Source organism: Copadichromis virginalis, linkage group LG14 (genome assembly GCF_057382275.1).
Source record: "Copadichromis virginalis isolate Kocher_CV1m ecotype Utaka linkage group LG14, C_Virginalis_male_GT1.1, whole genome shotgun sequence".
Taxonomy (NCBI): Eukaryota; Metazoa; Chordata; class Actinopteri; order Cichliformes; family Cichlidae; genus Copadichromis; species Copadichromis virginalis.
The window spans coordinates 20,888,323-20,912,239 of record NC_140631.1 but is presented as its reverse complement, the minus strand read 5'-3'; the positions used below and the strand labels follow the sequence as shown (position 1 = coordinate 20,912,239).

Here is a 23,917-nt window from a genome sequence, read left to right as displayed (position 1 = left end):
GTTTAATCAATTGTGTTGTGTGTGTGTGTGTGTGTGTGTGTGTGTGTGTGTGTGTGTGTGTGTGTGTGTGTGTGTGTGTGAGACAGAGAGACACAGGGAGAGTGCACTAAGTCTAGTATTGAATCAGAGTCACTCTCAGGCTGAACTGGTTGTGAATGATTAGTCATTCGGAGCAAGTCTTTGAGAGTCCACATAGCACTATATTTTAAATTCACTGAAACTTTTGCTACTGTGAGGTCACACGGGCACACACACACACACACACACACACACACACACACACACAGAGAGAGAGAGAGAGAGAAACACACAAAGATCAGAGCTGGAGGTGCAGCCACTATTTTCATTCATCCAGAGTCTCTCCTGGCTCCTACTATTGATTTTCTTTTACTGTGTGTTTAATTCACAGCCAAAGTAAGCCTGCCACAGCCTCCACTTCCAACACCTCTCTCAGTGTTTATCGATTATGTAGTAGCACTACAACTGAGCTCTATGCCTGTATTTTTTCTGTGGCTGCTTTATTGCAGCATTTATAATTTATTTATACTTATACTGTATACAGTATGAATATCCTTTATCTCTTGAGGGTGATTTTTCACCTGACAACACGTTGCCAAGTTGAATGCACATCAGTTTTTTACACCTCTGTGGGATTTGTTGCTTTGCAAGCCGAAGAAGAAATTCCTGTAAACTTAAGCTAGAGGCTACAATACAAACACTTAACAATAATAAAGTAAAACAAAATAAAATACCGCCCCCCCCCCCCAAAAAAAAAAAAATCTCAGGGTCCAAATTGTGGATCCTTTGGACTATCCATGACAATATATGTGTGCATTAATGCATGCCAAGGCAACACCGAAAAACATTCTGCTCATTATCCTGCTGACAGCAGCATGGCTCTGTAGCAGAAGAGTCAGACCTCACCTGTCATTCACTGAAAACAGTTGGAACATTACCAACTGGAAAACACCAAAAAGGACGTCTGAAACTGTTGAGCAGCTGAAATCAAGTAAGAATGGGAAAATGTTTTGCTTTCAAAACTTCAACTTAATTCCCAAATGTTTACAGAGGTTTGCTAACAAAAGAAGTGATGTAACACGGTGGCAAACATGCCCAAACATTTTTCAGCAATTAATCCAGAACGAGCACGTTTTGCAAAACTAACAAACTAACTATATAAATCAATCTCCGTTTAGAAATTGTATACGTATATATGTTATGCAACTTCTTGCGTTCTCGTTTTGCATGCAGTTGACACAGCATCACTACTTTTTTGAAGCAGGTTGGTGTATTGGTGTGAAAATAGAGCGTGCATGTTTGTGTTAGTGAGTGTGTAAATAACACGACTAAAGAGAGACTTTACGCCAACCTGAAATCACATGCAGCCCATTTCCTCCTCATCCCTTCCTCCTTATTCCCTCTACTTTTTCCTTTTTGTGTAACATTGGAAAAGAAATAGAGGAGAACTACAAGGGCAGAGTCAGTCTGTAAAGAGAAACAAAGCTATGACTTTCTTGGTAGCTTGTTGCCTTAGAGACTAGCAGAAAGCGAGAGATAAAGCTGTGAAATCTTCTGATCATCTGGGCATGTGTGCGTTTGACTGTGTGAGAAAGAGAAGAGAGAGAGTGTGGGTGTACAGAGAAGGGGTTGGCTTCTGAGTCAGAAGAAAAGAAAAAAATTCGCACACAACTCTACCCTGCGCCTAACCTCTCCCCTCCGCTTCCTCGTGGTTTCTCTCTCAAATTATTACATCAACGCTGAAAATCCGATCTAATTATTGAAAATTAGAAAGTGACACCATCTTCCTGCAGCGCGCGGCCTAACCTCTAAACCAATATGCAATGGAGAGAGAAGCGCTAGACAACAGACGGCGTCTTTGTCTCCCAAGGATTAGAAGAAACCACAGTGTTAAACGAGGCTCAAAATGTTATCTTTAGAGGGAGATAATTAGACAGTGAGTTTCAGGAGAAAAGTGCTGAAAAATGAATTCATGAAAAATAACCACAAACATCAACTCTATGGTTGCTTAGATTTGTGGGGTTAAAGGCTCATTTAGAAATAAGTCACCAAACAACTTGTGTTGTGAGCTCTAGTAAAATGTTCCCTTTTTGCTCTTTTGGCTTTCCGGTTGAATTTAATAAGATATAAGCAAATGTTTCACAAGCTACATGGCCAAGGGGGTTAAAGTGGGTTAGAACAACTCCCATACAGTCACATGCAGCATGCAGTAATCAGGAAATAAGGCGCAGCCTGGTAGCATCAGATGGTCTGAAACATAATGTCCAGAGGTGTTCTTCCTCATGGTAAATGGCCTGTATTTGTATAGCGCTTTACTTAGGAGTCAGGGTTCTGTTGCCTAGCCTGTAGAGGTCTTTGTGTCCCTCCATGGATATCCCCAGATCATCACTTACCCACCACCAAACCAATCATGCTGAACAATGCTAAAGGGAGAATAACGTTCTCCACGGCTTCTCACTTTTACGTCTGCCACATGCTAAAGGTGAGCCTGTCCTCATCTGTGGCACACTGTGGACCTGCCAATTGTAGTATTCTATTTCAAATACCAGTTGTGGGCTCTGCTGTTGTGGGCAGTGAGCACAGGACTTAAAGACATCAGGCCTCGGGCCACCCTCATGCAGTCTGTTTCTCATTGTTTGGTTAGAGACATTCACAACAGTGGACTGCAGGAGGTTTTTTTTTTAGCTCTGGCAGTACTCATCCTGTTCCTCTTGCACAAAGGAGCAGATAGCGGTCGTGCTAAGGATCTTCTACAGCCTTGTCCAGCTCTCCTAGAGTAACTTTCTGACTCCTGGAATCTCCTCCAAGCTCTTGAGACTGTGTTGGGTGACACAGCAAACCATCTGACAATGGCACATGTTGATGATAACATCCTGGAGTTTAACTATGTGTGCTATCTCTGTAGCATCCAGGTTTCACATCATTCTACCAGTAGTTAAAATGGCCCCAGAAAATTCAAAAAGTAGTGAAAAAAGCAAGAAAAGTTGAGGAAATGTCAGTGACTGCCACTTATAAAAACGCCTCTGTTTTGAGGGTTCTCTTATCAGTGCCCTTCTTTGCCCATTGTTGACCAGATGCTGTAATCTGATTAAAAACTGTTTCTTTAACGTCTCTGAGGATTGGAATCCTCTGTGTATGCAGCAGTCACATGATGGGTCAAAAACAATGCACGAGAACTATTATGTACCAGTTTGAACTTTTCACTGTGAAATCTTATCACAGGGTGTTACATAAACAGTGAGAAAATCCCTGCTCCAAAAGAAATGTCTTTGATCTCCTGTTAAAGTGTGAAAAATACAATTCAAAGCATAGTTATGAGGTATGCTTGAACTGCATCAGTGATCCTGATTTGATTTGATACACTAAACATGTGAATTTAAAATGCTATGCTGTTGAAAACTGCTGTCAGAGTTCAGTTCCTTGTGCAGTACAAATGAACAACAAAGAATGTACATCAGCTTTAATTAATCATGTAGTCAAATGGCATATAAACTCATTAGTTGATGTTTTAAAGGAAGTTCTGTTCTTTTTTCTTGCTGTCCTATGAAGCCCCGCCTTAGCTGCTGTTCTGTAAATGTAAACCCAGTTTTTCTAGTATAAAATCTGCATTAGATGTCTGGGAAAATATTCTTTTTCTGTTAGATGAGCATAATGCATGAAACTGTTAAAACCAAAAGAACTGAATGACACACAAAGTACAGGTGTGGTTTTTGCATGACCAATAATTCTCTTTTTCATTTACTACAAGACATGATACAAAGGGGAGTAAATGCAATCACAAATTTGTATCATCAGTTAAATCCTGGAGTTGCTTGACACCAGGTTTGTCATGCTGTTATATTTAATTTCAGATGGCGACCTGATAGGACTTCAGCTGGGATAGGCTCCGGTGGAATCAGTGCACGGTGATCTATTACAGCATGCTCTGATTCCAGATACTCTGAATAACTGGTTTCATGTCAATCATTGTAGTATCTGCCATTTTAAAGAATAAACACAAAGAAAAACTACATTAAGCTTGGCCTTTAAAGGCCTCCTGATCTGGGCCGAGTGACTTTATTTGCACTTCGTTCACCAAATTCTCTTCTACATGCCTTTTTTTGTATTCCATTAGAGGAAGGATAGAGCCTTGTGGAGCAGGATGGGGGGAGTCTCAATGTCCACTGTTGTCAGTAAAGACAAGTATCACCAGTGCTGATGAGTGATTCTTCTTGTGGCACAGCAAATATTTACCCTTTTTCACATCAGACCAGAGGACACTGGCTGTGTGAATAGTCAGCAAAACACTGCTGCAGGCTGACAGTGATGGTTTGTCAGATGTGCTGCTTAGACACAGCCCAGGCTTCTTGTTTTGCCAACAAGAGGTTACTGCCACCTAACCCAGAAACCTGTATTGTCTGGTTATACCTCCTCCCAGGACTGCACGGCGAAGCATATGAGCAGACTTCTTAACTGACATCTCCCTCACGATCCTTAATTTATTGAATTGTTAGGATCCAGTCATTTATACCTTGATCATAGTGCATAGAATGAATGTTAAACCATGTTTGTTGTTGTATACAGACTTTTTAATGTTATAATAAGAAGACAAACAGCTAGTCGTCAGTAAAGCCACGGTTTATTCACATGAACATTTTGAAAACTGGATACATCTTTGGTTCTACTGTATAATCTGCCTCAGTTTGCTGTATATAATATGTACATAGTTGTATACATGTTTGCATTCATCCCATAATTACAAACATTACAAATAAAAGAAATCACAGTGGGATAGAAATTTAATAGAAAACCACTGGATAGAAATAAGGGATACAATGGGCATTAACACACATTCAGCATTATTTTTAAAAGTGCTGAAATTGAAATGAGTTCAATTCTTAATTAGGGCTGAACAGAAAGAGAAATGTGCACCATTAAGAGGGCTTGTAAATAATATATAGTGAATATCTCTACTGCAGATATTAAATAAAATGCTTTAAAAAAAGGCACTTTAATTGCAATAATCTGCTTTACAGTGCTTCACTGGGAATAGTGGATGGACATGAAAAGTTAAAAATAAATGAAGCCATATTTGAAGGAGCCATGTAATGTGGCTGTGGTCTTATTAGCATTGAGAAGGAATTGCTTGGGAGAGAGTCGGTGAGAAAAAATTCTTAACTTGCTTTCTCTGCTTGCTTGTGAAAGAAGCATGAAAAATGTGACAAACCAAACGTGCCGTCAGGTACGGGTTAGGAATTACAAACAAGCAGAGGAGAAAAATGAGAGCAGAGGAAAAGAACAGAGACGACAGTAAGAAGAGAGAAAGAGGAGCAGCGACCATGGCTTCCATATAGTGATTACTTCCACACACCTCCAGCACAGATATTCTGTGATTTGCCACAACCTTTCTGTGCATGTGTTCATTAACTCCGTCTCCATGGTAGCCGAAGTGGCAGTGTCGAGGCCTGAAGTCACCCAGAGGGTGACCTTGTCTTTGACAAGAGCACACAGCTGCACCCATCTCTCTTTCTGCCTCTGCTCAAATCCATCCATTTCCTGAGCCAGCTGCCTCTCTGTCCACTCAAACCCCACACCCAACCCACCCAAGCTTAAAGATTGGAAAGGAGTTGGCACCCACACCGTCTACCTCGAAAGGAGCCAAAAGGAGCTCTTCCTTGTTCTCTTTCTCACACACAAACTGAACACTGTGTGTAATGAGAATCCAACTACCAGGTCCTACTGGGATCTGAAGCACGAGGAGCATGTCCCACCTTTGTCCTTTTCTAATTGAGGCGTGATGGTGTCTGGGACTTCTGACTGGAGCATGTCTTTCTCACTGGCAATGATGTGCTTCACCAAGCAGTTGGCTGCTTCATCGATGTTTATGTTTTCCTGAAAGCAGAGAGTGGAGAAAAAAAAAAAGGGGGGGGGGGGGGTGATAGAGGAGAGGGGGGAAAGAAAGACAAAGAATATGAAAAGGTAGAAGATCAATCAATGTTATAAGGCACTAAACAAGATAGAAAAAAGCGCCTGCAGGAAGAAAAACCTGTGGAGTTAATTGAGTGAATCAAATGGTCCGTCACTAAACTGAAGAGGTGGAAGAAACACAACAAAACAGTCAGCAGGAATGATGTGAACACAAGCTGGAAAGAGATTTTTGCATTTACTCTGAGTGGTTGCCTCTGGTCTGACACACTGACAAATGACAATGCATCTCTCTTTTACACACAAAAAAATGACGACGAAAGCATCCACAGCAAAACCTAATGAGACCTGTGATTACACTAAAAATATATATTTTTTTCAATGTAATATATTTATACAGCACCATATACCAACAACAGTCACCTCAAGGCACTTTGTATTGCAAAGTAAATACTCTACAATAATACAGAGAAAACAGAGAAAGCCCAAACAATCGGAGATGATTGCAAAAATACTGGAATAGGTAAAAACTGGAATGATCAATTTGCACAGTATGGAACACTTACATATGCAAGAAAGACCTGCATTATGCAGGCCTGAATTCTAATTTATATAAATTCTCAACATTAGAGTCTTTCTATCCTAATCTTAGAAAGAATTAAAAAACCTAGATGAACTCAGTGATGACACAGTGTGTGATTGATGGATACTGCAGTAGCTCAGAAAGGAAATGTCATCGTAGTCAAATGAGGTCTCTAATAAAAACAGAAATAACTTCCAGAAGTGTCTCTCACCCTGCCCTGCTACTCTTTCAATATAAATTTAAATAAGCTGCATTTTTCCCTTTTTTTCATGATCCGGTTATCAAAGTTTAGTTAGGAGGAATTTTACCTTAGTTTGATGAATAAAACAAATGATACCAAAAAGTTTCTTCATATAGGAATTGGGATGCCTAGTTTAACATTCCAGCTAAATGATCCTCTAAGGAAAGTCATCATCTACAAAGCTTCTCCACCCACAGGAATACAACTCAAAAGTTCTGCTGAGCGTGAAAAAAGATGAGAAAGATGCAATTTTCTTACATGTAAAGTCTACAGCAGCAGCAGTCGTGTGCTTAATATTTTAATATCCTGATGATCTAGCAGTGTGCCGCTCAAGTAAAATGTATTATATATCATGTGCCAGCTTCACTTCTTTCCTTCCGCAGAGTTTTTCACAATAAAAACTGTTGTTGCAAATTTTGGAGTTTACTGAGCTCCAAAAAAGTCAGTTATCAGCTGAGTAAAATATAGTGTTTCCAATTAACATTCGAGGCATTAAGCTCTGAACTACTTAACATTTGTGATGGATTATTATTTATATTTATGGTTAGTGAAAAAAAAGATGACAGATGATTTATTAGGTGCGACTGTTTTGCAATGTCAGGCTTTGAGCAAAGTTAATACTCAGTTTATCTCTGTGTGTTTTTTTTAATCATTCTTCCCCTGAAACAATTATTGTTGTAGACGTTATCGTCATTGTTTTTATAAAGCTTCATTAACTTGTTTGGTGGTCTTTTTTTTCTTTTCTTTTTATACAATTACAATATTTTAGAGATTGTATTTTGTTTTCTAATGGTATAAATGGCATTTATACAACAACTAAAACTATAGAGGACAATAATGCTTTGCTGAGAATACTGAGTATAATCTATTTCGGGCCTGTGGCAGCTGTGGACCTCACAGATTTGTACAAATATTTGTATAAAGAAACAAAAGTGAGAACAGATTTTGTATATGGTTAAGTGGCTGATTGTTTTTGTTAAGTTTTATTTGAACTTTCAGTGCCGTATATGGCTAAGCTTTCTCACACCTCAGTCTATGTTCTCCTCTTACCACCTAGCTGTGAGATTCCTAGCAGCCATACTCAGGTCTGAGTGTGTTACTGTGTCACTGTGTGTTGCTCATTTCACAATCAGAATACACCCACCGCATTTTTATTTTCTGTCGTCATGAGTGAGCCTTGAATCAAACTTTTACTGTCTTTTATTTCTTATTTGTGCTCAGTATTTAAATATATTATCCCATTTCTTCTGTTCATCTTTAAATATTATTGCTATGCTGTCAGTCCAGTCTAAGTTTTGTTACAAAGGCTTCAGACTGACTGAATATAGCAAACGTAACAAAGTATATTTTGTAAGCAGTTTAGGTATTTTAGCTGAAAGTTACGTTTTGGTTAAAAATATAATTTTTATAAATTGCATCACAGTCTCTGTAAGCTTAAGAATAAGCACTTTTTTATGGTTTGTGCAGTCAGTGGAAAAAAGTGTGCCAGTATATTCCCTCAACACTCCTGGACATCCTGTCTGGATAACAGAGCACCTGATGCAAGTGCAGCTGACCTGGAATAACACAGAAGGAACGTCGACTGTGAGACTCTTGTGCAAAAGCAGCAGGGCTCTGTGATTGATATGCAAATACTGAACAGACTGGGACTGTTAAACTCAGCACTTTTAAAGGATCTCTTCACATCCTGAATGTGCCTCTGTGGTGGCATCTCCACAGGGTAATCAGGTGCTAGGTCTGATAGAGTCAAGGAGTCAGCTGCTTCCCAAGGACATCTGAGGAGACTTGCTGACACACGGGGATTGAACCTCAGAGCTCTGTTGAAGGCTGCTCTTTGTTTCCTTGTAGTTAAAACACTGTGTGTGTACGTGTATTCGTGTGTGTGTCTGTTTGTCATCTTTCTCACCTTAGCAGAAGTCTCAAACCATCCCACAAAGCCGTTCTCCTGGCAGAACTGCTCCATCTTTATTCCGTTATTGGTCAGTACATCCCGACCCTGGTCACATTTATTGGCCAGAAGAACAGTGGCTACATGCTTCCCGTCGGCAAGTGTCAGTTTGGAATCCAAATCCTCTTTCCACTTTGTGACAGCCTCAAAGGAGGCAGGCCGTGTGACATCAAACACGATGAATGCACCCATGGCTTCACGGTAATACACACGGGTCATGTTGCCAAACCTCTCCTGACCTGAAAGACGTGCACACAAAGTGACACACACACACACACATAAGATTATTGCTTGTTGTCACTGTGATGCATTTTAAATTTTTCATACTTTATTAAAGCACATCATGAAATTTTCGACAGATCAGTATAACAATGGTCTATCAAAGCTGTCACCTTATCAGCAAACATAAACAATGTTACCATTTTCTCATTTTGGGTGTATTTATGGATGCGTTCTTTACATATTTCACCTGCATCCGATACTTCAGACACACAATTTTTTTTCCATTCCATTACAAGACAAGCAGGGACAGATGGAAAAGAGGCAGAATGGGAGAAAGAAACATGGCTCTGGAGTCTGTGTGTGCCTGCTTGTGAAACTGTCTGTAAAAAAAAATTCCTGAGGGTCAAATTAATTTGATAAGCCCTGTTGGAATCTTGTATCCACACACATTTTCCCATCCATAATTTCTGCTGAAGAACCATCAGATTCAGCTGCGCAGCCGCAGAATAAAATCAAGACACTTCCACACTGTGGAATAACCATAAATCAAACTGGTCTACTCATCGTGGCATCCAAGAGAAGATGCCAAGAAAAAGGGTTTTGAGTCCCACAGCAGTGTTTTGGGTTTTTTTTTTTTTTTTTGAACAGATGGATCAGACCACAAGGTCAGATGCAGAACAGGTGGGAGGCAGAAAGGTTTGCTCAAGGACTTATCTAGGGGCAGATGCTTGTTGAAACAGGTCGGCCATTGGAGTATGTCGAGCAGAAAATTATGCCCCTGGCCTTCTCAAACACACTGCTTTCTGGGCAAGTACATTATAGAGGATGTTTGAAAAAGCCCCACTAGAAAACTTAAGTATCTCTTTACAACAGATCAGATCAGGTATCTTTGGGTGTTTCTACTTATGTCTCTGTGTAGCTGTTTGCAAATATTGTATCTTTGCTAATATTTAACCTCACTCCTCAAAATAGGTACTACTTAGGGGCCTTTTAGGCTCATAGAAAGGCAGCAATAGTGTAAGTCTGCAGTTCAACATAATCCACGAAAGTTCAAAAGACTGAAAATTATCTGAAGTCAAAGACAAAGAAACAAAACCCTAAAGGTTTTTCCTCTTATGTGTACATGATCTAGGCTTGTGAAGTTAGCTCTGCTACACTGGCAGCATGGCATAGAAAAATGGGAGACAAAGATAAAAAGGTCGAAGTTGTTTATCTTGGTAAATGCACAGAACAGCGAGTGATTTATTACATCTGTTGCATGAGAAAACTGTAGCTCATTACCAAATCCCATAACAGAGCTGGGTGAGTTTTTTCTTAGATTCATAAAAGTGAGACGCAGTCATAAATATTTCAAGAAAAGGTTGTACGTAGCGTATTTACTTGAGATAATCTTCCATCTTGAAGGCTTTAATAACCTTTAGGTGAGTGTAAGAAGCACAATGAGTACAGTGCAAGACCTGTGGCAGTTTTCTCTGAGGGAGACCCTCATCTTTGGCTCATAATAAAAAGCTTTCTGTGTACAGGAGCTTGGGCCTCAAATCTCCCTCACATGAGTTTGAGACACATGACTGCTTGCGCTTACTGGAGAGAGAGCGCACAGGAGGGGAGAGAGCACCAGGTCTGAGGATTCTTCTAAACCTCAGCAGACACTCATGTGACATGAGGCTGTTGTAGTCTTTCTGTCATCTTAACCAACAGCACCCCAGTCAAAAGCCGGTATTATTTCTGATATCTGTCATCGCCAGAAGCAATTTAAAAACTGAAAACCGACACATAAACATATTTGAATTTCTATTTTAATAACTTTTGGTTTTAAAGCAAATAAAAAACTTCCATTCCTCGTCCCTGATGACATGGCATCCTAACACCTACCGACAATTTACACTATTCAACTTATATACTACTACATTTACAAAGTATAGTGAAGGCGTGTGATACTTGGGATCTACTCGGGGAAAAAATGTGAAAACACTTTGTTTAGTTACACTGTGTGTGTGTGTGTGTGTGTGTGTGTGTGTGTGTGTGTGCGTGCGTGTGTGTGTGTAAGACAGCTGCATTTAGAGCAAAAAAACTCCGTACTGGGGACCGCATGACATCAAATTATAAAGGTGATATAATAAACATGCTTTTATTATGTCATCAGCTGGAACATGAGCTCAATGTTTCGTTCCAAATTAGATAAGATTATTAATTTTCTGGCTCAACAGACCAGCTGGTGCAGAAGGTTTTGCATAAGCCTCGAAACAATCTTAGAGTGGCACGCCGTTACTATGACGACACTGATTTATCATGAGAGCATCGTGATGCTCCTTCATCAAGGTCACATGGCGCAAAAGCTCATCTTATATATGACTTTAACCTTTTTAACATGTGATTGTATGAGTGCATAGCCAAGCGATTGGAAGGCAGGAATTTGGAGTCAGCTGGTACAAATGACGAACAAGAATGTGTGTGTGTGTGTGTGTGTGTGTGTGTGTGTGTGTGTGTGTGTGTGTTAAAAACAAGGGTGAACTGTAAAAAGAAAAAAACTATCTTGGACTGGTGTGCTTTTGTTTCCTTATCAACCTATGATTTGTTTAATGTAAAATAAACAATAATTTTAAAGTCCATAGTCAGACATCTCACACATTTTCCTGAAATTACAAAACATGTCGTTTCTACTGGAGCAGCCAACCTCTCATAAGTATTTCATTAATTATTTGGAAAGCTTTAGCACAGCACTTACCGAGGTGGTTTTTACAACGACAATCATTGTGTGATTGTGTGTCATTTAATGAAGACATAACGGGCTAAATAATTGTAAACTGAAATTTCTTTAGATTATAGCTTGTCACTTTCATTAAAGAGATTTCAAATGTTATGGTAATTTCACTTAAAAGACTAATTAACCCTCTCCAGCATGTTTTCTGCATAAGAAAATCACACATTTCCAAAGAAGTTATAAATTGATAATAATCTGCTTTGCATAACTTCTAAATGTAACATACTTAAAACACTTTTAGGCAAAAAGGAAACAAATCGCACAAATCCTCGTTTCTTACAATCCCCGCGGTGTTATCGAACTGTTTCACCTCCTCCTGTTTAATGTGAGCGGTGGGTTAAAGTTGGTTTACCTGCGATGTCCCACAGCTGAAGGCGCACGGTCTCCTGGTCCCAGTTGAGCACTTTGAGTGCGAAATCCACGCCGATGGTGGCTCGGTAGTTGGGGCTAAAGTTGTGGTGGACATATCGCTTGATGATACTGGTCTTCCCAACCCCGAGGTCGCCTATCACAAGAATCTTATAGAGATGCTCCTTATGGTGGTTGTTCTGCATGGCGACCGAGGAGGGCGAGAGTCGAGCATGAATCCACCGTATTGGGAAGACCTGGGGATGATAGCGGGAGACGCACAGGACAGCGCAGAGAGAGCTGGGGAGAGCTGGGAATGAGAAGGGGCGGCAAGGTACGCCCTGGCCCACAGAGGGAAGCGAAGCAGAGACGTCTGGACCTTGTGACTCACGATGGGCAGCTCCAAGCTGGAGAGGCAGCACTGCTCTTATACTAGCTGACTACTACTGCTTGTTTTGTATTTGCAGACTATTTTAGATAAAAGCAGTCAGCAAAATGTAACCTGCTTTATGGAAATGAAAAAAAGATGGGGCATAACAGTGCCTGCCACAGGTCTGCATTATGTAAACTGAATTATCATTACCGAAACGTCAGCACTGGTAACATTGTTTGGTTTCGCAGCTCGTCGAAGCAGAGCGCAAGAACGGAATGGCCTATACACACTCCCCGGCCACTTTATTAGGTACACGTGTTCATAGGCTCCTTAACCTCCTAAGACCCAAACTCTTCCACGGCATTTATTTTTAATTTCTCTTTGATATTTGGGCATATTGGGGCCCGATGAATGTAAAAACAAAGTTTTACCAGATTTTTTTTTTTAATTATTTATTTTTACCGTATTTTTGTTTCTAATAAAAATGAGAGACACATATGAGGATATTCGTTTAAAGTTTTGATAGAACCTTAGCAATATAATGTCCTCGTGAGTGGATATCAGGCCCTTGTAGAGCAAAATTGAGTATTTTGGTCTAAATAACCCAAAATGTGATGTTCACATATCGTTAGCTTCATAGCATAAGTGCCTAAGTCATTGACTTAGTCAAATGACTTAGGCAATTATGCTATGAAGCTAACGATATGTGGACGCCAGGTCCTAGGAGGTTAACACAAATCAGCCAATTGCATGCAAGCAACTCATCACATTTAGGTTTGTAAAAGTGGTCAAGACGACCTGCTGAAGTTCAAGTTCGCCTTGAAGCAGATGTGCCACTGCAGCATATGTTCATACTGACTGCCACTCCTGTCACCTAAAAACAGGAAGAACTGAGGCTGTAATTATCACAGACTGACAAGCTGGACAACAGAAAGCTAGAAAATGTTACCTGGTCTGATGACTCTCATCTCTTCTGCTGCGACATTAAGATGGTAAGGACATAACTCAGTTCCCTACCAGCTGCGCATCATTTTAACACCAGTCTATCAGTGTACTGTTGCTGACCATGCCATTCCTTTATGACCTCAGCACATCAATCCTATGATGGCTGCATCCAGGAGGATAAAATGCACCTGAGTTCACTCTGCACAGATGGCCTCCACAGTCACCAGATCTACACCCAACAGAGCACCTTTGGGACGTGGTGGAACAAAACAAGGATGTGCAGCCGACAAATCTATAGTCACTGCGTGATCATGTTAATATAGACCAAGCATCTGTCAGCATCTTATTGAGTCTTTGCCATGAAGACTTAAGGCAGTGCCGAAGGGAAGAACCTGGTACTAGCCAGATGTACCTAATAAAGTGACCAGTGGAAGTATTTAAATTTTATATTATGCTTTTTCCAATTATTTTATTTCATTTATAGAAAATTGCATTACATTTTGTCACACACAGAAAAAAATAATTTCAAAACTTCCAAATTGAAATAGAAAGGGTATAGAGGAGGAGTAAGAGGCACTACAATCAATTTGCATCCCTTTATTAACTGATGCAGCAATAACAGCTCACTGGGAAACTCTTACAAATCATCCAACAGGAAAACGTGGCAGTTTTGGTTTCGATGTAGCAAGGACAAAAGAGGTTTCTACTCTGTTCAGTGCATTCCTGAGTCAAAGAACAAAACACACATCTGGATTTCCCTTTAAATGTGACAAGTAAAACTTTAGAACATACTGAGATAAGCAGTATGTCCTAATCCACAGTGGTAGGTACTTGATTTCAAGTACTTATTGGCAGTTAGAGCTTGAATATTCAAAAGGCAGCTAATCAGTCACTGCTTAAATCAGCAAACATAAAAAAGTGGTGGTGTTGGGGAGTGGCATCAAAAGAGCAGCATTACTGTTTCCCTTAAATTAAAAATCCATTTTCAGAGCTGTAAACATGTGTAATTCATACAAACATAAAATCCTTCATACCCAAATTCTAAATTTTTACATTTGGGAGCAAAAACTAAAAATCCCAGCAACGTATGAAATAATAGGGATAACCTACTGTATGCACCGTACTTCCTGATCTGAGAGCTGGCAGTTTATGAAAAGTATAAATGAACAATGTTAAGATTTCAGATTGATTTCCCTTTTAAACAAATTGCATATCCATTTGGAGGTTGCCATTACAGCGCAAATCCTTAATTTTTCATTTAATTAATCTTGCTCTGCTCATTAGTGCCACCCTGTGACTCAATTCTTTTGTGAAAAGTTATACATTTAGCTTTAAATTGTCAATCTCCAATGCATATGTTGATAAAAACCATGGAACATTTGTGCTTTAAAATCTGTGACTCATAACCATTGGTTATGTCAATCATCATTGATTATGTCAATTCTGACGTTTCAGCTTCTACAGTTTAGGTATAGGGTTGGCTGCGACAGCGATGCTCTCGATGGCACACTCGTCATTTCCGCGGCGAATTCGGAAGTAGCCTTCCTCGCCCCAGCCGGTGCCCCAGCTGTTCTTGACAATCCAGTAATTCTGCCCAGTCTTGTGGCAGCGGCCGTACCCCACCAGCAACACGGCATGGTTGGTCAGCTCAAAGGGATTGAATGGGTCTGCAAGGCCAGTGTGGTGGTAGATGCCCTCCTTATAGTTCATGAAGTCAGGATAGACCTGTGAACAGAATGGGATCATTTTATTTTTAACTGGAAAGCAAATACACTCCGATATAAAGGATATAGAGTTCAAGGGGTTGCTGCTCTGCTCATCTCTCTGTCTGCTGGCTTACTTATATGTTTGGGATTAAGAAAATAATTTAAACCTGTGCTTAGAAAGATTTAGAAGACCGTTTATATTGATTATGGTGATTTGAAACAATGCAATTTAGAAAATTCATGAAAATCTGTAACATTATAAACCCTTAAGAGACGTTGCTGAATCGGGTTTTCAGTCAGTGTTTTATAGGTGAGGTGAGCCACCCTTCAAGGACAGCCTCGTCCAACGCCAAACAAAGTAATAAACTCAAGAAAATTAAAGATCTGTGAACAGCAAGTATGATCATTTGATTTTGATCTTCTCCCCCCCCCCCATTTCAAAAACACTGGTCTGTAGAATTCTTTTTATCTCTTAGTTTATGCTGAGGGTTGAATTTGCATTAACAGATCAAGCCTTAGATCAGGGAGAAGCTATTGTACCTCGAAAGCTACTGCCATAGGTCCATTCTTGACCAGCTCCAACATCATGGCCGCCTCACTGCAGCCGCCGTAGAAGCCACCAACATAGTTGTATTCTGCTGCGTAAATGCGCCTACAGTTCTGAGGAACACCACACGGAGTGTTCTTTCCAACATACGGAAAGCATGACTCGTCCACAATGCCAAAATCCTGTGTGTACTTCCCAATCAGGTATGGGAACCCGCCATCACAGCCTTAAAAATAGGAGGAGAAAAACAAGGTTTGCTGAACATATTAAACCTGTCAAAAACCTTTCAAGGGCAAAACTTAATGTGATCCAAGATGGGGGGGCATTACTGAAAATGCATTAATATGACTTTATAAAGCCACCGATGATACTAAATGCAAAAAGATTCTTCAAAAAGGAGTTACAGCATTTGCAAAACCTGTACCCAGTTTACATTTGACCAGTCAAGTCTTTTTTCTGGACCTGTAGACCTCTTTTAACATGCGTGCTCATAGTCTGCACCCTAGAAATCCTTTTGTGATTTCATATACTTTACAGAACATCTTGATCCCACTTTGTACACGCTATTAAAATACTTCAGCAATATTAGTTCAGATTAGGGTTGAAGGCAACCCCCCCCTCAAAGCAAACAAACAAACAAAAATTCAATACAAACATTTTTCATCGTTACAGTGTATTGAGATATTTGATATTTACATTGACTAAATATTCTTCACTGTTTTGTTAATTTTCTACTTGTAGCATAAATGTGCAATAGCCAATAACTGTTTTAATATTAATTGAACTGGGAGTCAAATAACAAACGCACAGATTTACTGTTAGTTTACCTTGAGAGTACTCGGAGCAAGAGACCACTTGTTGAGGGCTGAGGGTGGGCGCGTCGCTGTTGTTGGTGAGGATTCGAATACGAGCTTCCAGCATTCCCATTGTGGCAAAGGAGTAGCAGCTTCCGCATGATGCTGAAACAGAAAATCCAAAATTTCCATTAAGAAAACACTACTATGAAACACAGCAGCACTTCAATAAATCCCAACATTGCAAAACTTGTGATAGTTGTTGTTTTCTCGTTTGGTTTCCAAGCAAACTATGGCAACTTGTAAAGCTACAATGGGCCTAATTTTAATTCTTATACAAACGCTTTGTTCCTACGGTAGTGGAAAAACGTCTGCTGGTCTAGTTTGTGATGACAAACATTTGTATGACCAAGAGAGAAAAATTAAAGCTTTTTCACAGGACCTAATAAATCTGTACTTTGCTAAAATAACATGCACCTGCAATCCTCCAGTGCTGACACGCAAGGGAGATCCAGGTGCAACATTAATAAAGAGTCATAAACGCTCTAACATTAGGAACACTAATCATGTGGGGTGGCTGCAGCTCGGGTGGCAGAGCAGGTCGACCACTAACCAAAAGGTCAGTTGTTCGATTGGGCAAGATACTAACCCCATGTTTGCCTACTGGTGGTGGTCAGAGGGCCTGGTGGCACCAGTGTCCAGCAGCCTCGCCTCTGTCAGTGGCTAAAATGTAGCTTGCTATCACCAGTGTGTGAATGTGTGTGAGAATGGGTGAATGACTGAATGTAGTATACAAATGCAGGCCATTTACCATGTTCCTCTACAACACCATTAACTATACCCACAGATGGAAGACTGCTAACATTTATATGCAATTTTTCAACCAACTAATGTCTACTTCTGGTAAATTCCCAGTGATAAATCAGGCACCTTATAAAATACTGACTTTGTATAATAAATTTTAAAAATACCGTCAGCGGCCGGAGGTAGCACTCAGCCTCCAGCTAGATGCACCCATTGTATACATTTTTGTATGAATCCATTGTCACCTTGTACTAAAGTTATCGCATTCGCAAGATTTTCAGAAAACTTGACCTCTGACCTTCACCTTGAGGTCGAGGTCACTGAGATTCAAACTCATCTGAGATATTTAGTAGATACACCCATGTTATAAATTTGAAAGTCCTATGTCTTTTAGTTCTTGAGTTCTCACATTCACAAACTTGGGTGTCCACGTCACCTGCCCGCCCATCGGGGTGACGACAATACACTAAAACACTGCATTTCAAAGTAATGGGGGCTCTGATTGAGTGTATGGGCACTTTCCTTGCATTGCACCCTCTGCCAGACCACCCACACCAATTTACTTTCAAGCCTGCCAATTTTTGTGAACTGAAATGGAACCTTAAGAATCCACCTGACTTATAACACTGAAGCAGAAAAAGCTCTGCAACTCTGCACAGTGGCTGAGTGCGCTTTGACTGAAACACTTCAACCCTCTCCAGCTCCTTAAACCCCATCCTACAGAGGCCCTCTCAGACACTTAAAGTACTAAGCATGCATAATCTCTCCACTCACACACTAGGCTGTGCAGAAACACGGGAGGAAAGCAGAAAGGACACCCTGGCTTGCAAAGAGGGAAGCAGGGTAGCTGGTGAGCAGTTGTTCAGTGCCTGACTTAGTGACAGCTGCTCAAAAGGAAAGGTATGGCTTTGTCTGAATCTGACCCTTTAACTTTTCTATATCGTATTGAGTGAACTTTGTATTAAATTTATTATATTGCATACCTTGGTTTCTCACAGGGCTAACAAAGTTAACCCTGTCAACATTTCTCCAGTCCCATTGCTCAGGTAGAGCTGATGCCATCTTAGCTACGTCAGCTTTCACAGGTGCAGGGCGAGCGCGCCTAAAATGTAAAAGGGGTAATTTTACTTAACACATTTGCACTGAAAAGCAGTCCTATACAAAACCATAACTATGGAAATGTAATGTGTGTAAATCCACATTAAGTAAGATGGATCTGTTAGTCCAAGTGATATTTGTACCACAATTTGCTGAAATCCACTTAGAGGAGGAGACAGTCCAAAATAAAGAGGAAAGATTAGAACTAAACTGCTAAAATAACTCTTAACTTGCTACTAGACCAAAAAAAAAAAAAAAAAAAGGACAAAAAAAAAAAAAAGTGTGAGGAAATATACTACTGATGAATTCAATTCGTCATTGTGGCAGGACATCCTCCCTCTGTGGTAGAGAATTATATACTATTTATGACGGTTCTTGTAAAGTTTGCCTGCAGGAGAAAAGTCTTTACTGACTTATTAAATCATGACAATAAATTCAGCTGGTGTGTTGGAGTCCAAACGACTGCAGGGGTGGAAACTCCCAGGATGGGTTGCTGAATGCTATGGAGGACTGCCACAATGACACACTGAACAGCCTTAGTTTAGTAGTGCCGACCTTTCAAGATAAGGGTGCGGGGACTGTCCACACGTAAATCCAGTTGAGTGTTCTTCTATAGCACCAAATCAAAACAGGAGTGACTTCAAGGAGCTTTATATTTTACATGTTAAAACCCCCGAAATACCAGAGAGAAGACTCCAACAATCAAACAACACCCTTTGACCGAGCACTTGGTGATAGTGGGGAGCAAAAACTCCCTTTTACAGGAAGGGAATTTTTGCTCTGCCACGACTGGTTGGGAGTGATGGGAGGAAGACGGGACAAAAGACAAGCAGTCATGGCTTACCTAGACACAAAACACAAATGTGTACTAACCTTTTTTCCCCCCCCCCCTTTGAAAACACCTCCCAAACAAATCAACAGACTAGCTCCTAATATCGCAAACATATTACCTATATGTACATCTTTTGTCTCCTTCTATGTCCGGACCCCGGAGTACACAACGGGAAGTGCAAGTAAATACTCACACAGGGATACGAGAGGCAGGCCCGCCTGCTCTGTATTGCAGCTCCTGTAAAGTGTACATTTCATGCTCTGGGTAGGGAGCAGCCTTCCAGGATTTCTGAACAGAGTTGATCACATCAATAAAGTCCATGCTGTGTTTGTAGAGCTTCTGTGGCAGTCTGGAGAAATAACAAAAGTACATTACAATTAATTAGGTACAAATATAAAAGATTTCAAGGGTATTCCTCAGCCCCAAACAGAGAGAGAAACTGACTAAAACAGATCTGAGTAAAATCACAATATGATAGGAAGTTGGTTAAAATGTACAGATTTTATTTATTTATTTTAAATGCTCGCATCTGGTAATTAATGCTGAAAAATATCTAATTTTACTGAAGCAGAAGCAGTATAGTGAAGGGGGAGACCAGACAGCTGTTACAGTCACTGTTCCCCTTTTTCTGACCGCCTCAACACTAAATTGTTAAATAAGGAGGCAATTGACAAAAAGGAAGGGAAACTAGTTTATGCAACGTTGCGCATGTTTGTGTCCATGTTCTGTGGAATTCAACCACATTTTATAAATAGAAGTTTACAATGTTGATCTGATGTTTTTTTTTTATTTATTTTAATACTGTATGGGATGTTGTTGCTCAATAACATTTCAACAAAATATGCATCTTTACTAATTCATAACCTGAATCAATTTGTTTTTTTCAATGATGCAGTCAATCAGTGTGGTCTTTTTATGCCACTTCAGCCAAGTTGCTTAACTGTAAGTTGCAAAATAAAGACTTGTTGTGTTGGTGGGTTACACAACTCTCAAAAAAAGAAAAAACAAAAAAACAAAACAAAAAACCCCAGCACTTCCACATACTAGAGCAAGGCAGTGATAAGTGTGGGAAACGATCGATTAAGTTTCAAATCACTCACTTCACAATAGAAGAACCTGTTACCCTCAGATAACTACTACTAAGTAAAAAGACATGATCATAAGGATCCTGGCTATGAGGGGAAAAAAAGGCAATAATTTCCTAATGATTTTTCCACTATGTTATATTTGAAAATATTACAATAGTAAAATTGTAGTTTTAAATAATACCTGCTTATTTGCACTAAACTGAATTGAATTTCCAATGGGTGATAAATATTAAATGTAGGTCGGTTAATTTTCACCCTTCAGGGTAAAAAATTTTTCAAAATTATTGGTGTCTGCACAGTTGTGCAGGGTTTTCAGGAAGGAAGTTGCATGTTTATATCTTGTTTAGGTTTGGACTTCTTTGGTTGACAGAGTTTTCAGTGACAAACTCTTTTTACTAACAGCAGCTTTAGGGAGTGATTTTACAACGCAGAGTGGAGTCCATTTTCAATGCCAGGTCAAAATAGCTGTACTGGTTTTTAAATCATGTCTCTGCCATACAAAGGTTACTTACAACTCTGAGAATGGTTTGTTGTTACTCACCAAAGATGATGACATATCCGATTTATTAGCAATTTCACTCTTAAAACTTTGAACCATTTGCACACCAATTTTTCTTTCAGCCTCTCAGACAACTTCTTTTTATACCCAATCATCTTAAAGATCTTGTGACAGAAAAAACAACAACAACAAAAAAGGTTTGTATAGTTATGTACCTGCTGCCGAAGACTGGTTTGTATTCTGTTCGGGGTGGTACTGGATTTACCCTCTTTCCAACAAAGCATGCCCAGTTACGCCCCAGGACATCATGGACCCACCCTGGTAGGGTCTGGTCACAGTAGCTGGTCACCTTAGGACCTTCTTGACTGTACTGAAAATTTGAAGAGACACGCAGATTAAAGCTGGACATCGTGTGAACAATTCAGTCAAATCATTTTATTCCAATATAAAAGAACCTTTTTAAAAGCAACTGAATTAAAATCAGATAAACTAGTATAACTCATATTTAATTAACTAAGTATTCAGGTAACCGTTGATGTTAAAGTTTGAAAATACAGTACAAGAGTGTTAAATTAAATTACCGGTAGATTGTTTAATTTCACTGAATAAAAATCAAGAACCAGATAATGGTCATTAGCGAAGTGGACCACACTTGTGGCTATGACACGTCTCTGAGCTCACTGTCATGCGACCGATAAGGCAGACACAGACACACACACACAGACACACACACACACACAAAAGATTCTGAAGTCTGAACCTGCTGCTGCTTTTAAATAACACGAAATTCAAAGATTAAATGAGATAAAGAAAGAGGAAATTGAGACAGAGTGAACTCTTAGATATTTAGAAAAAGGTTAACCGAAGATTGAAATTCATTTACAGCTCAAGTTCTAATTGCTTTAAATGATGAGTCAAACTTTGACATATCAAGTCTTTTATCACTCTGGCTTCAGAAAAGAACAGCACGACTTCAATAATGGTTGGAAAACTCAGCAAGCTGGGAGATTGCATGTGCATCTCTAACATGGCATGACATTTAAGACATCACTCAAATCCACAAATTAGTCGCAGCCATCTTTTACCTTGAAGAAGGCGAACCATTTGTACCCATTAATGACCACTTCAAAGCCTTGATTGTAGATGATGGTGAAGAAGCCGGTGTGCCCCAGCTCATCTGTGGCCACAGACAGTTTCTGCAGAGTCACAGTCACAGTGCTCTCACCTACAGCTGTAGAGGAACGGCACACAATGAAAGGCAGCAAAAATCCCCTGAACAAAGTCGACCTTTAGATTGACTTCATCAACTCTTTACAACAAAGTTAAGGCAAATTTTTGTTGGAACATTTTTACTACTTTCTTTAAAGCATGTTTTACTTGTGCAATACTGCAAGTTTTAAAAATACAATTTAACCAAAGTACAACTTCCTTGAACTTAACACATGTCTTATCATAAGACTGTCACATGATTTCCAAAAAGCTAACCATTTTATTTCCTCCTCATGTGACCCCCATATTGTGTGACCGTTTGTTTGGTTTTTTTAGATATGGTGTGCTTTTTTTGTTTGTTTTTTACCTTCAGCGGAACAGTTCACCGTCTTGTCGTGCCCTCCTTTGGACACCTGGAACACCCATGTTCCCACCAGGTCTTCGTAGGTGCAGTTTGCTGGTGTGTCACTCCAGCATCTCTCAACACAAAGCAGGAACAAACACACGAGCACTCCACTCAACCTCATCTTCAAACACAGCTAGCTTTCCGGGCCACAAAAATAAAACCTACGCAGTTAGAGCTCTTAAAAAGATAAAAGTTTACCCTGACTAACTGCAAACTGTCCCACTTCGACTTGTCTGCGAACCAGTCCCCAAACAGCTACCTATCCACACTGAAACTTCTGCACAGACGCAGATTTATAACTTGTCGTGTCAAGATAGCTCTCTGCTATCAGCACAATACGCATGCGCATATTTAGCTAGCACTACAGCCAATCGGCTAAAGTTAAACAAACATGTTCGTTTGTTCTTATTTTTAGATCAATGCTAACATATGACACATTCCAGAAACATAAGCTCGTCTTCTATCAATGTGACCAACACGCATGCAAGATGTAATTACGCTGTGAGTAGCTTATCGAGACTTTAATACAGCGTAATTAGTCTAACAAACAAGGAACTGATGGCATGTGAATCTCTTGCGCTCAACTGATCTTTGCTTCATAGTCTACTTCTTTAGTTTCGATTTCCTTGTCATATGACCTAGCTAAGAGCATGCGCAGTGGACATTGGAAAGACTAGCGGGGAAAACCACGTGAGTACACAGTTATTTTTGTTGCTAAAAATTGTGCTTTCATAACATTGCTACTTGAATATTAGAAATATGCTAAAAAGATAAGTAATAAAATAAAAGCATGGTAAAAATATTTAAACTACTTAAATCTTTAACACTGACAAGAAATAATATCACAGTTTTAGGACGCGTTCTGTGTTAGAACCTGATTTGTGTTTTGTTTATTGCATTTGTTTTTTTAATTAGGCAGAAAAAAACAGTAGTTGATGCATCTTTCTGGTGATTTAATCATAAACATTACTGATTAACCCTTCACCTCCCCCAAAAAGAGTTGTTTAAAAAAGAAATATTTATTGTAATGGAACACAAAAAATGGTCTTTTCTGCCATATAATATAACTCATCTGTGACCCTTTGCTTTTGATGATATAAAAGGAAGAGGTACATGCTTTTATTGCTGATTATCTGGCATAAACACAAAGTCCAAACTCTTTGAATTCATGTGAGCACACATAAACAAAAAGACAGAGACTCTAAAATGCACAAGGAGCATGAAACCAAAAATACAGAGAAGGCATAGCTTTGGATATACAGCACCGAACAAAGGGATTGACAGGACTGTTTATACACACTGGTGGAGGTACTGAACAAACAGCTAAACAAGACACAGTTGACACAATAAACAACAAGTGAACATAGTAAGGGAATCAAAGCTAGACCAACGGGAAGTAAATCTGAAAGAAGATACAACTGAAAACAAACTCACAAAGTAAAACATTAAATAAGCAGAGGAGACCAATCTTAACCTAAACACAAACACCTGTCAACAAATACAAGAAAGAAAGTTTATAAAAAAATATAATAACTCTGAAAGCTACAGCGAGATCCAATCTGTGAATCCCAGAAAGTGAGGAACTCAAAGA

At 39.6% G+C, this 23,917-nt stretch overlaps 2 protein-coding genes across 2 annotated transcripts; both read right to left on the bottom strand.

The window, feature by feature from the left end:
* Positions 1-4,619: 4,619 nt before the first annotated feature.
* rab38a (RAB38a, member RAS oncogene family) lies at positions 4,620-12,536 on the bottom strand. The gene is made up of 3 exons (XM_085429874.1): positions 12,030-12,536; positions 8,653-8,933; positions 4,620-5,889 (listed from the first exon to the last, which is right to left on the bottom strand). The coding sequence occupies exons 1-3, from the start codon at positions 12,229-12,231 to the stop codon at positions 5,734-5,736; spliced, it is 639 nt and encodes a 212-aa protein (XP_085286000.1). The 5' UTR covers positions 12,232-12,536; the 3' UTR covers positions 4,620-5,733.
* A 1,389-nt stretch (positions 12,537-13,925) lies between these two features.
* Positions 13,926-22,704, bottom strand: ctsc (cathepsin C). The gene is made up of 8 exons (XM_085429873.1): positions 22,288-22,704; positions 21,797-21,942; positions 20,927-21,081; positions 19,318-19,473; positions 18,178-18,296; positions 16,424-16,555; positions 15,590-15,822; positions 13,926-15,068 (listed from the first exon to the last, which is right to left on the bottom strand). Exons 1-8 carry the CDS (start codon positions 22,445-22,447, stop codon positions 14,802-14,804), a joined length of 1,368 nt encoding a protein of 455 aa, XP_085285999.1. The 5' UTR covers positions 22,448-22,704; the 3' UTR covers positions 13,926-14,801.
* Positions 22,705-23,917: the final 1,213 nt, after the last annotated feature.